The sequence below is a fragment of the Crinia signifera genome, chromosome 9 (assembly GCF_055691185.1).
Source record: "Crinia signifera chromosome 9, ASM5569118v1, whole genome shotgun sequence".
Lineage (NCBI taxonomy): Eukaryota > Metazoa > Chordata > Amphibia > Anura > Myobatrachidae > Crinia > Crinia signifera.
Window position 1 is genome coordinate 119,231,316 of NC_139225.1, and position 12,937 is coordinate 119,244,252.

The 12,937-nt window shown below is 41.3% G+C and overlaps 1 protein-coding gene across 1 annotated transcript in view; it reads left to right on the forward strand.

Annotated features, from left to right (window-relative positions):
• Positions 1–12,937, forward strand: part of LOC146035895 (sodium- and chloride-dependent neutral and basic amino acid transporter B(0+)-like) — a 98,661-nt gene that overhangs the window by 18,079 nt on the left and 67,645 nt on the right. Inside the window, exon 2 of the mRNA XM_083159592.1 lies at positions 12,165–12,312. Coding sequence (XP_083015718.1) covers positions 12,165–12,312 — 148 coding nt within the window. The remainder of the gene's footprint in view (positions 1–12,164; positions 12,313–12,937) is intronic.

A 12,937-nucleotide genomic window follows, 5' to 3' on the forward strand; every position in this document is an offset into this window, starting at 1 on the left:
TCCCTTCTGAGTCCTGCCATGCACCCAACTGGTATTTTTTGGTCACATGTGAGGCATTGCCGTACTCGGGAGAAATTGGGGCACAGATTTTGGGGTGCTTTGTATCCTTCATTCCTTGTGAAAATGAAAAATTTTGAGCCAGAACTGCATTTTTCTGTAAAAAATTACATTTTTTTACACAAAAATGCAGATCTGGCTCAAAATTTTTCATTTTCACAAGGAATGAAGGATACAAAGCACCCCAAAATCTGTGCCCCAATTTCTCCCGAGTACGGCAATGCCTCACATGTGACCAAAAAATACCAGTTGGGTGCATGGCAGGACTCAGAAGGGAAGGAGTGATTTTTGGATTTTGCAGCACAGATTCTGGTTGAATGACCCCTGAAGCACCTATACAGTGGAACCCCCCCACAAGGGACCCCATTTTGCAAACTACACCCTTCAGGGAATTCATCAGGGGGTATAGTGTACATTTCAAACCCCCAGGGGTTTCACCAACTTTGATACAACTGGGCAGTGAAAATGAAAAATTACATATTTTTACACAAAAATGCTGTTCTGGCTCCAAATTTTTCATTTTCATAAGGTACGAAGGAGAAAAGGACCCCAAAATCTGTGCCCCAATTTCTCCCGAGTACGGCAATGCTTCATGTGTGACCAAAAAATGGCAGGACTCAGAAGGGAAGGAGTGATATTTGGATTTTGCAGCTCAGATTCTGGTGGAATTTTGGTGGGTGCTATGTCGCTTTAGCAAGACCCCCGAAGCACCAATACAGTGGAACCCCCCCACAAGTGACCCCATTTTGCAAACTACACCCCTCAGGGAATTCATCTAGGGGTATAGCGTACATTTAAAACCCCCAGGGGTTTCACCAATTGTGGTACAACTGGGCTGTGAAAATGAAAAACTACATTTTTTTACACAAAAATGCAGTTCTGGCTCAAAATTTTTCATTTTCACAAGGAATGAAGGAGACAAAGCACCCCAAAATCTGTGCCCCAATTTCTCCCGAGTACGGCAATGCCTCACATGTGACCAAAAAATACCATTTGGGTGCATGGCAGGACTCAGAAGGGAAGGAGTGATTTTTGGATTTTGCAGCACAGATTCTGGTTGAATGACCCCTGAAGCACCTATACAGTGGAACCCCCCCACAAGTGACCCCATTTTGCAAACTACACCCTTCAGGGAATTCATCAGGGGGTATAGTGTACATTTCAAACCCCCAGGGGTTTAACCAATTTTGATACAACTGAGCTGTGAAAATGAAAAATTAATTTTTTTCATTTTCACAGCCCAGTTGTATCAAAATTGGTGAAACCCCTGGGGGTTTGAAATGTACACTATACCCCTAGATGAATTCCCTGGGGGGTGTAGTTTGCAAAATGGGGTCACTTGTGGGGGGGTTCCTAACTTTTAGCATCTTATGGTGCCTAGAAACCTACATGGTGCCTAAAAAATAATCTCATAAAAAGGAGGCTCCAAAATCAAGTAGGTGCTCCTTCTATTATGAAGCCTGTGGTTTGGTCACCGTGCACACTAGGGCCACATATAGGATATTTATGAAAACAAAAGAATTGGGGGAATCAATTTTTAGTCACATTTCTCTAGTAAAATCTACTGTATTCGTTAGAAAAATGTATTAAAATTGAAACTCTGCAAAAAAAAAGAAATTTTGAAATTTCACCTACACTTTGTTTTAATTCCTGTGAAACAGCTAAAGGGTTAACAAACTTCCAAAATGCTGTTTTGAATACTGTGAGGGGTGCAGTTTTTGAAATGGCATCATTTATGGGGGTGTCTCACATACAAGTCCCTCAAAGTCACATCAGAACTGAACTGGTCCCTAAAAAAATCAGTGTTTGAAATTTTCTTGAAAATTTGAGAATTTGCTATTCATATTGTAAGCCTCCTAGTGTCCCAAAAAATTAAAAGGAAGTTGAAATAATGATGTCAACATAAAGTAGACATATGGTCTATGTTAGTTATTCACTATTTTGAGTGGTAAGATTATTTGTCTCACAAGCAGAAAATTTAACATTTTGCAAATCGCAAAATTTTCCATTTTTTTCTGACATTTTGGTATTTTTCACAAAAAAACACAGACTGTATCGACGAAAATTTACCACTAACTTGAAGTACAATGTGTCACGAGAAAACAATCTCAAAATCACTGGGATAAGTAAAAGCAAAAAAAAGTTATCCCCACTTAAGTGAGACATGTCAGATTTGAAAAAAAGGGCTCTGTCAGGAACGCAAAAACTGGCTCTGTCAGGAAGGGGTTAAAGCTCAACTGCCAAGTAGAGTAATGACAAGGAAAAGGGGGAAATGGGTTTGTTAATCGCACAGGAGGTATGTTTTTGTAGACAATAAAGGCCCCTCATATACAGATTAGGAGTACAACTCGATAAAGTCAGGAGGGTGTGCTACCACTGGACATCTGATTGAGGCAGAAGTTTGTGGGGAAAGAGAAAGGGTGTCTCTGTGTGGTGCACCTGAAGGATACGTAATAAAATGTAACTTTTATTTAATTGAAAGATAAAATGTAGCGAAAATATGACAGACACAAACACATTAAACACATAACATGTAATAAAAAAGGATATCTCTATCCTTACAACGTGGAACCCCCCGTTCCCTAATGGTAGTGTAATCACTTTAATTAGTGTTTCAATGGGTAAGGGGTGTGGGGGGTAGCCACTACCCCCCACTCCCCTTACCCATTGAATGTATTTTGATCTGTCTAGCGTAATATTTACATTATAGGTACTCGTGGTCCGTGTGTCAAACTAGTTCCGTGAATACCAGATCCAGCGTGGGAGACGCAGTGTGTGACGCGTAGCACTGCGACTTCCGGGACTCTGGGGCACGAACCAGCCGCACGGCTCAACTCGTACTGAGCACTGCGCTCCTGTGCCATTAACGTGTCCACCCCTAGCCGGTTACCACCCGCGCTCCAAGGGGCATTCACTGTTAAGCAGACGGAAGCTCCTCCACAATCTCACTGTATTCCGTGCTGTCTAGCCTCACAAATTAAAATAAACACGCAGCAGCACATAGTGAGAGATCAGTATATGTGCTTTGGAGCCCTTCAGTCACTTTACTGATACTACTAAGTTTGATTATATCTGTTTTAACACAGTAAGATCACGTTTGTACCCAATAAAATCTACCAAGGACAGCGTATCAAAAACACTTATTAAAGTGATTACATTACCATTAGGGAACGGGAGGTTCCACGTTGTAAGGATAGAGATATCCTTTTTTATTACATGTTATGTGTTTAATGTCTTGTTTTCATGGGAACCTGGCAACTGCTTGCACATCATAGCTAAAATTAACACGTTTTTTCCTGGGTTAAAGCTGAACTGCCAAGTACTTTATGGCTTTTAAAGGTGAGACCATCCCAAACACAGCACCTGAATTAGTATTAAAGGGGCAGCTGTCACAGGTTTCAGGTAAATTAGCTTATCTAGGGTGCATGAGAAAGCTATGATCACAGTAACAGAGGTTAATTAAATATAAACCCAAATATATAGATACAGAAGTACCAACACACTCGCCATTCCTAAGAATGGGGTGTAAACAGCACCCACTTCCCAGGATGGGGTGCAGTGGCCTATGACCACACACTCTAGTAAATACAAACACAGGGGGCCCAGCCCTCACTACAAAAAACTAACTCACCGTAACATTTAAATAATCAATTAAATAAATAATGGGGTTTTAGTTCATGAATTGATCAATGCATTTAAGCTTGCAGCCCATCGCCAAGGGACCCCATTTCACTGCAAGTCCTACACTAACAACTGGTTGTCATGGGAACCTGGCAACTGCATGCACATCATAGCTAAAATGAACACGTGTTGTTTTTTTTATTAGTATGAAAGGGGCAGCTGTCACATTGGGATCATACCAAGTACCCTTGCAAAAAAATCCTTTAGTTTAAGCAAACGATGGAAGCGATAGAGTTCTATCAAAATCAAATGGACGCTGTTTGTATGTCTTGACAAAGGAGAGTCCCTTAGCCAAGACATCCAATTCGTCTTCATTAGGTGTAAAATATGATAGGTTGAATATTACTTGTTCGCTTTCTTGTTGTACCTGCGGCCCACCTGCTTTGACTCTCTTTCTATTGACTCCACCCCTCCTGCAAGGTCTAACTCTGGGTGCATTTTGTATTTTGATCTGGTTACGCTGCCTTTGGTAAAAACCCACTTCTGCGACTGATTGGAATCACTCGCAGAACTGTGCGTATCAATATCTGAAAACCCCTTATCAGCCCTGCCTGCACGTCTCCTTCGTGACCGAAAGTTATCTCTCCAGATGGTTTTCTGTTCAGTGCCCTGCACCCAACCATACACACGCATTTCTTTATAATCGTCTCTGACCACTTTATATTTACTCTTTTTGAAAGATAGTAAATCTAAACGGAATGCCTCAACTGTTTCCTCAAGTTTAACTAGCAAATCCCCAGATGGATCAGATTTCAATTGTTCAACACCAGTACTGTCATATGCTGCTATTTCCTGATCTAGCAACAACAAATCTGCATTCACCTGCTCAATCACCAACAGAATTAACTGAAACGAACACTCATTCAATATTTGGCACCATTGTTTGCAAAAAGATAAATTCCCCCTGCCAATAGTGGGCTGATTTCTTATGCGAAATCCTCGCAGTATCATTCTATCTTTAGAGTATTGGGACAAAGTGAGTCCATGCAGGGTTAATTCTACTTTTCTCCTTTTCAATTTGAGAAGATCAGCATAGATTCAACATAAAAAGCAAGTAGATCTGTGTTTGCAAACAGTATACGGGCCTCATCACGGCTGTCAAATCTTTTAGTGCTCGACAAGGCTTCAGTTAAAGAGCTGGTGGTATCCATATTTTATATGTAGCATAAATATTGCACCTAAAAAGAAGAAAAAATTCAAAAAAATCCAAAAGGAATAAAGGAAAAAAAAAAGTGAAAAACTGAAGAAAAATATGTACACTGTCTCTTTAAGACTGGGTGCAAATTTGCATAAATGGTAGTATTGGGTAGAAGACATTAATGCACACCATATCCACCAGCTTCGAAGTGCTGTAGCCACATAATGGTGATGTAGTTGGTAATAAAGGGAAGCCAGCACATCCAATTTTCATTTGCAGAAAAAAAGTTTATATTCAATATAAGGATCAATCCATACCAATAAAGCAGGACTCCATGGAACAAAGTGAATATCAAATCCGGACACAGGTAAAGCATTACAGGTCAAAGGAATAACATGCCATGGTGATCCAGAGTGGATTACTCATGCCTGACGACCGTTTCGGTGGGGTCTCACCGTCATCAGGAGCATCAGTAAACCCTTCTCTAACCGGATATATATGGGACAAGCAATCATAGTCAAATGGTTACATCTGCTCACCTGAGCTGTGTAGGTGGGATCACGTCTGTATGTACCTAAGCCGATGCGCCATGTTGGACAAGCACATAGGACTCGGCAAATGCCGGTCACCGCGTGTGTCTATGTGGAGCACACTTGCGGCTCACAGTGTTTGCGTCAACACTGGCAACTAGATGCCGGATGGGGAACTCCCCCTAACGACGTCAGTCACCTAGGCAACGTGCATAACAAAGTGGACCTTACTAGAGCGCAACAGTATCTGAACTGGCGGGGACCAAAACAAATCAGTAACCACCAGAACATAACTTATTGCACATCTAGCTGTTCAGTTGCTAATCAAGGACAATACACACTAGATCTGGACCTGAAGCCCAATACCAATGTGGTCCGATCAGTCTACTGACATGGATAGCATACACACTAGGTTAGTTCCCACTTCTCCAAGCTCAGGTATATATCATGCTGAAAAACAGTTTTTATAAATTATGATTTGCACAAAGGAACCATATAATCCTGAAGTGAACATCAACGCTACATTATAAAACATAGAAAAAGCAGGTATTGAATAATATGGAAAGAATCTTCACAAAAAACAATGAAAAGAGTGTTCCTCATTAAGTCCGTTCGGGGAACTACAGTTCAATTGATGGATCCAGTAGCACTCTCGTTGCAATAAGAGGGTCCCCCATTCGCCACCTCTCCTTAACGGGGGGATATGGTCAATGGGGAGAAAGCAAAAGTCTTTCATTGTATGCTTCAACTCGAAAAAATGCTTTGCAACAGGTGAAGTAGTGGCATCAGTTGTAACAGGTGCTTTTTTAAGGATGAAAGATGCATGGAAATCCTCTCCTTTAGAGTCCTTATGGTCTTGCCAATGTATACCAGTTTACATGTGCAGATGATGGCATATACTACGTAACGGCTGTCACAGTCCAGATGGTGCTTGATAGGATATGACATATGTGAACATGGATCTTGAAAGGTTGAGGTAGCAATTAGAAACTGGCAGTTTACACATTTGGAGCATTTGGAGCTTCCATTCTTGGATGTCAACCAAGTGCGTGTTATATATATCGGGGGAAATTTACTAAAGGAAATTTGTAAAAAATAGGTGTATTTGTATCCAGAAATACACTTATTTTTCACATTTACTATCCCGAAAATACGGCAATTCGTATTCGTATTGATAGCACATCAATACGACTACGAATTGCCGTATTTTCGGGATAGTAAATGTCAAAAATAAGGGTACTTGTTTCCTATCTGGGCGCCCGTCGTGGTGATCGCGGGTACATTTATGTCTGGCCGCGACGCGACCGACGCGATGCCCGCGATTTCCCATTGAAACCCATGTTAAACATGGAAATCGCGTCGGTCGCGTCGCGGCCGGCCATAAATGTACCCACGATGCCCACGACGCGATGCACCCGATTTCCCATAGGAATCAATGTTAAATGGCCCGACCGACGCGATTTTACTGTTAAATGCCTCAATGGACCCGATGTGGCCATAGGAATCAATGTTAAATGGGCTACAGAGCCCAAATAGGCACAATTAACCCTTAAATGTCCCCCCAAATTTTTAACGCCACCCCACGATCCACGCCAACCCGAAGCGTGGCGAGCGCAGCGAGCCCGCGAGGGGCGGCGGTACGCGTCCTCCGACCTTTTCATGCCCTACTATCCACTAGGGCGTGGAGTGAGAATAGAATAGTGTGGCGAGCGCAGCGAGCCACCGAGCCCGAAGCGTGGCGAGCGGACGCGGATACCTTCACAGTTATACGCGTCCCCTCGCGGGCTTCCCAGGTGTCCATGGCGACGCGGACACCTGGGAAGCCCGCGAAGGGACGCGTTTACCTGTGAAGGTATCCGCGTCCCCTCGCGGGGCTCGCTGCGCTCGCCACGCTTCGGGCTCGGTGGCTCGCTGCGCTCGCCACACTATTCTATTCTCACTCCACGCCCTAGTGGATAGTAGGGCATGAAAAGGTCGGAGGACGCGCACCGCCGCCCCTCGCGGGCTCGCTGCGCTCGCCACGCTTCGGGTTCACGTTGATGGCGGGGTGGCGTCAACTACTTTTGGGGGGACATTTTTATGTTCAGGGGTGTTTTTGCCCCATTTCCCATTGTTCCCTATGATAATTTGGGGAAATTGATCCATTTAACATTTTTTCCTATGGTAAATCGCGGTCATCGCGGGTAAATTGAGGCATTTAACATTGTTCTCTATGGGAAAATCGCGGGCATCGCGTCTGGCACATCGCACCCGATTTTTTATCGGCCGCGATGCCCGCGATGGCCCCGATTTTACCCCCGATGCCCGCGATTTCAATCGTGGGCGCCCAGATAGGAAACAAGTACCAAAATAAGTGTATTTCTGGATACAAATACACCTATTTTTTTTACAAATTTCCTTTAGTAAATTTCCCCCATAGCCTCTGGCAATGAGCATGTAACCCCAGGCAATGGCCATGTAACTCCCTGGCAACGAGCATGTAATCCTCTGGTAACAAGCAAAAACAAAAAACAATGGCAATGAATAAGAAACCCCTGGGAAGGGGCATGATACCCCTGGCTATGAGCATGTAACTCCTGGCAATGAGCATGAAGCTCCTAGCAATGAGCATGTAACCCCTGGCAATAAGCATTTAGGTATAAAAATTATAAATGTATGGGGGGGGGGGGTATTTAGCAGGGGGAGCAACATGTCTAGTTCTGCCACTGCTTGATATCTTTCTTCCATCAACTAAGTAACCTGGTGGAACCATTAACCCTGTCCTTTAAATCTATATTGGACAGGAAAGGATTTAGATGTACTTTAATACCCATGTTGGCACCAACTTTGTCAAAACATTTTAGCTGGTTGCAGACTAATTCCAGATAGTTGTCTATGTGGCTAAACATTTTGAATGACAAAAATGGCAAAAAAGTCCTTATTCTCAGCATGAGTGATCTGTTTGTGTCGATGTAATAACAGTAAACTTTCTTCTTGGGCAGCAAAGTGAATATACTAAGTATCCTTGTCACATACTGTATGCTTATGGGATAGACATGCAAAACAAAAGTACTAACAGCAAACCGTTTGGCCTCCAGGAGAAGTTACCGTATAATTGTAGAAGAAGTCAACATTGTTCTTGAGCCCTTAATAGACAGGGGAAAAAAATCATGCTTCCGCCTCTCCATATGAAACTGGGTTTAATGAAACATTTGCAAGAGCATTGGACAATTCAAGCGAATGTTTTGTGTATTTCCATCTCTTATTAATAAAATATTGAAGGCAAAAAACTGATAAAAAAAAAAAACTTTTCTTTTTATAACATTTTACAAATTAAATTGAATCAGAATAAGAAAAATATGTTTTAAACTATTTTTAACATTGTTTAATTTAATTTATAAATATTACAGACATTGCATATGTCTAGACCAGAGTCAACTGAAAAATAAGCATGGCATATTCATGATCAGGAGCACAAATTAATTGAATGGTACTTGTGTAGTTTCACTGAGCCACTGCCCTCGGATCGCATCGTAGCAATTTGCATACGATTTGCATACGATTTGCATACTATTTTCATTAAGACACTTTATAAAATCACCACGCTTCAGGCTGACCTGGATAGTGGGGATGTGCTAAATCGCATTGCATGCAAGTCGTACCACTACCAATTACCAATTGAACTAAGCAATGTTGCCCACAATGAGGATTTATTCACAAAGTGATTGACAGTCCAGGAGCGTTAGGGGGAAGTACCGGAGAGTGGCAGCAAAAACATAGGTCTACCATGTCAATTTTTGGGGCCGGTCTACAACTGTGATCCCATATGGCACAAAACATGGCACCCATGTTTGATTATTGAAGGATCTGCGACCATTAATGATTGTTTGTACTGAGTTGATTGAATTTGTGTTGCCACCTGTGGGAATACATTTCCAGGTGGCACATCCACTGCACACAAGAACATATCTGCAAATACATAAAAACATAGAATTTGATGGCAGATAAGAACCACTTGGCCCATCTAGTCTGCCGCTTTTTTAACCATGTTACCTCAAACTATATTTGATCCTTATTTTTTTGTAAGGATATCAATATGCCTATCCCAAGCATGTTTAAATTGTACTACTGTATTTGCCTCTACCACCTCTGATGGGAGGCTATTCCACTTATCTACTACTTTTTCTGTGAAGTAATTCTTCCTCACATTTCCTCTGAATCTTCCTCCCTCTAGTTTCCGTGCATGTCCTCTTGTTCTGCTGCTCGTCTTCCTGTGAAGAATGTCTCCCACCTGTACCTTGTGAAAGCCCTCAATATATTTGAAAGTTTCTATCATGTCCCGCCTTTCTCTTCTCTGCTCCAAAGTATACATTTTAAGATCTTTTAGTCTTTCCTGGTACGTTTTGTGATGCACCATTTTAGTTGCCCTTCTTTGTACAGTCTCTAATGTATTTATATCCTTCTGGAGATATGGCCTCCAGAACTGAACACAGTACTCTAGATGAGGTCGTACCAATGACCTATACAGTGGCATTATTACTTCTTTCTTTCTATTGCTGATACCTCTCCCTATGCAACCAAGCATCTGACTTGCCTTCTTCATTGCTTTGTTACATTGCCTACCTGCCTTTAAGTCCCCTGAAATAGTGACACCTAGATCCCTCTCTTCCTCAGTAGTTTCCATTATAGTGCCATTTATGCTATATTTAGTCATTGGATTTTTGAGACCCAATGATTTAGCATTTTTTGGCATGAAACTGTAGTTGCCATGCTCTTGACCATCCCTCTAATCTACCTAGATCATCAATCATTTGTTTTACCCCTCCTGGTGTGTCTACCCTGTTGCATACCGTTGTGTCATCTGCAAAAAGGCACATTTTACCCTCAATTCCATTTGCAATATCACCAAAAAAAGATATTAAAACACTGGTCCAAGTACAGATCCCTGGGGTACCCCACTTGTAACCTTTCCCTCCTTTGACTGTACTCCGTTTACTACAACTCTCTGTTTTCTGTCCTGCAGCCACGCTCTTATCCATTCAACTATCTTAAGATCCAAACCCAAGCTTTCAAGTTTATTTAACAGTCTGCGATGTGGGACAGTGTCAAAAGCCTTACTAAAGTCTATATAAGCTACATCTACAGCCCCACCTTGATATATTACTTTAGTCATCCAGTCAAAAAAGTCAATAAGATTTGTTTAACATGATCTTCCCCCAGTAAACCCATGCTGTTTCGGATACTGTAAATTGCTGGTTTTGAGATATTCTACAACTCTTTGTTTTAAGAGTGTTTCCATCAATTTTCCTACTATTGATGTAAGGCTCACTGGTCGATAGTTGCTTACCTCTTCCTTTTTTCCACTTTTGTGCAGTGGGACTACATTCGCTGTTTTCCAGTCCTCTGGGATTTCTCCAGTAGCTAGTGACTGGTTGAATAATTCTGTTTTTGGTTTTACCCGCTCCCCTTTAAGCTCTTTTGGTATCCTTGGATGTATCCCATCTGACCCCATTGATTTATCAACTTTCAGTTTTGAGAGTTCTGTGATGACTTTCTCCTCTGTAAATGTACAGTACTTGTTTCTCCCTCACTTTTCTGACTATAATTGCAACTTAACTGTTGCCCCTTCCCCTCTCTTTTAGCAGTGAATGCTGAGCAGAAATAATTATTGTTATGATCTGCTATTACATTGTCCCCCTCAAGAAGACTTCCACTCTCTGTCTTTAGTCTTATTATTCCACTTTTTGTTTTTCTCCTTTGACCTATATACCTAAAAAAAGTTTTCCCCCTAAACCCACTGACTGAACCATTTTCTCTTCAGCCTGTGCTTTTGCACACCTGATTACCTTCTCAGCCTCCCTCTGTCTAACAAGATACACCTCTTTGTCCTCATTATTCTGCGTCTGCTTAAATTTCTTAAAGGCCAACTTTTTTGCTTTGCTTTCACAATACTTGCTGCATCTTTCGCAAATCACAATGGCTTCCTTTTCCTTGTGTTTTTCCTAACTCTTTTGACACAAAGTTCTGTTGTGTCAAATTACATTGGTGTACATCTCTGAATCAGACCTATATTTTCCCATAGTAAATTGTAGATATCAAAATGAATGATGAACTATATATAGAACCTTTATTGATAGACTTTCTTTTCATTGCATTCTTATTATTATGCAGTTGTAGTAGATGGTGTTGTAGTGTCAATTGCACACAATTGTAGTGTCAATTGCACACAGCTGGCACGTAAGATTAGGGAAGTGAGAGTCTACAATGAAGATTCCAGTAGAAAAATGTATTGATTACAAACCGCTTTAGTAAGTGCTTTAACAGTGCACACTGGCCAATATATCAGCCATTCGATTGACCGTGTACCATCGATATATTTTTCAACTGTGTGGTTCACAGATATATTGCATTGGCATTGCAACACAGCCGATGCCCGATATATCTAAACACATATCAGCGCATCAAGCTGTGTGTACGGGTGAAACGCTGATCACCTGTACATCCGCTGCAGTAGCCGCCGGTGAAGGACAGCTCAATGGGCACGCACCCATACAATTTTCATGTCAATCACAATGGTTCGGGCAGTGTGTATGGAAAACACGCTGCACGATTTGTCAATTGATCTGCAGATATATCTACTAGTGTGTACCCAACTTCTACCACAAGACAGCAATAAAATCAGTACATAACATATTTCATTCTATGAATATATTTTAAGTGTGCAGGAAATATTAAGAATAGTTAAATCAAGACAGATGTAACCCACAGTTTGATTTCAGGAGGATGAAAATGCAACGGCTAGTATTGGAGATCCAGAGCGAGAGGTGTGGTCTAGAAAATCCGACTACCTATTGTCTATGGTGGGATATGCGGTGGGACTTGGAAATGTCTGGAGATTCCCGTATCTTGCCTTCAAACATGGCGGAGGTAAAGAGACTTTGAAATGGAAGAAAGAAAAATAATTTATAAAGAGATGAATGTGTTACTGAAAATAATTCTGAAATGTATTACTGTCTTACACATCACCACCTACATATATATCATTCTATGTAACACACACAACAAAATTCTGTAACTTTCAGAAAAATAGGTGTAACATCATGGAAAAACCAAATCAGCCATAGAAATAGAGAAAATACTCAAAACAAATAGTTTTTACAAAACCAGGTAAAATTCAAAATTGTGAGTCCTTCTGTGTGAAGTCATTGTGCCATTCATTAAAAAGGTAACACAGCAGATACAATGGATACAGTATGTCCTGTTTACCTTTTAACCCCAATCTGGTCCTCTCTCCCCATATACTAGTATGGGGACCTAGTTCATTAATCTCCAATTCTAAATGTATGGGAGCAAATGACAATCAAAAATTTCCACCCAAATGCAGGAAAACAGAAAAACAAATATCTGCTTTGATAAACTCGTTATATCAGAATGATTTAAACAATTTTTCTGACTGATCACGGTCTGTTTTCAAGTGTTTGGGAACAACTTTTTGATTTTCATTTCTCCCATACATTTCCAGGTTTTTGTTCCCACCAGATAGGTCAGACAG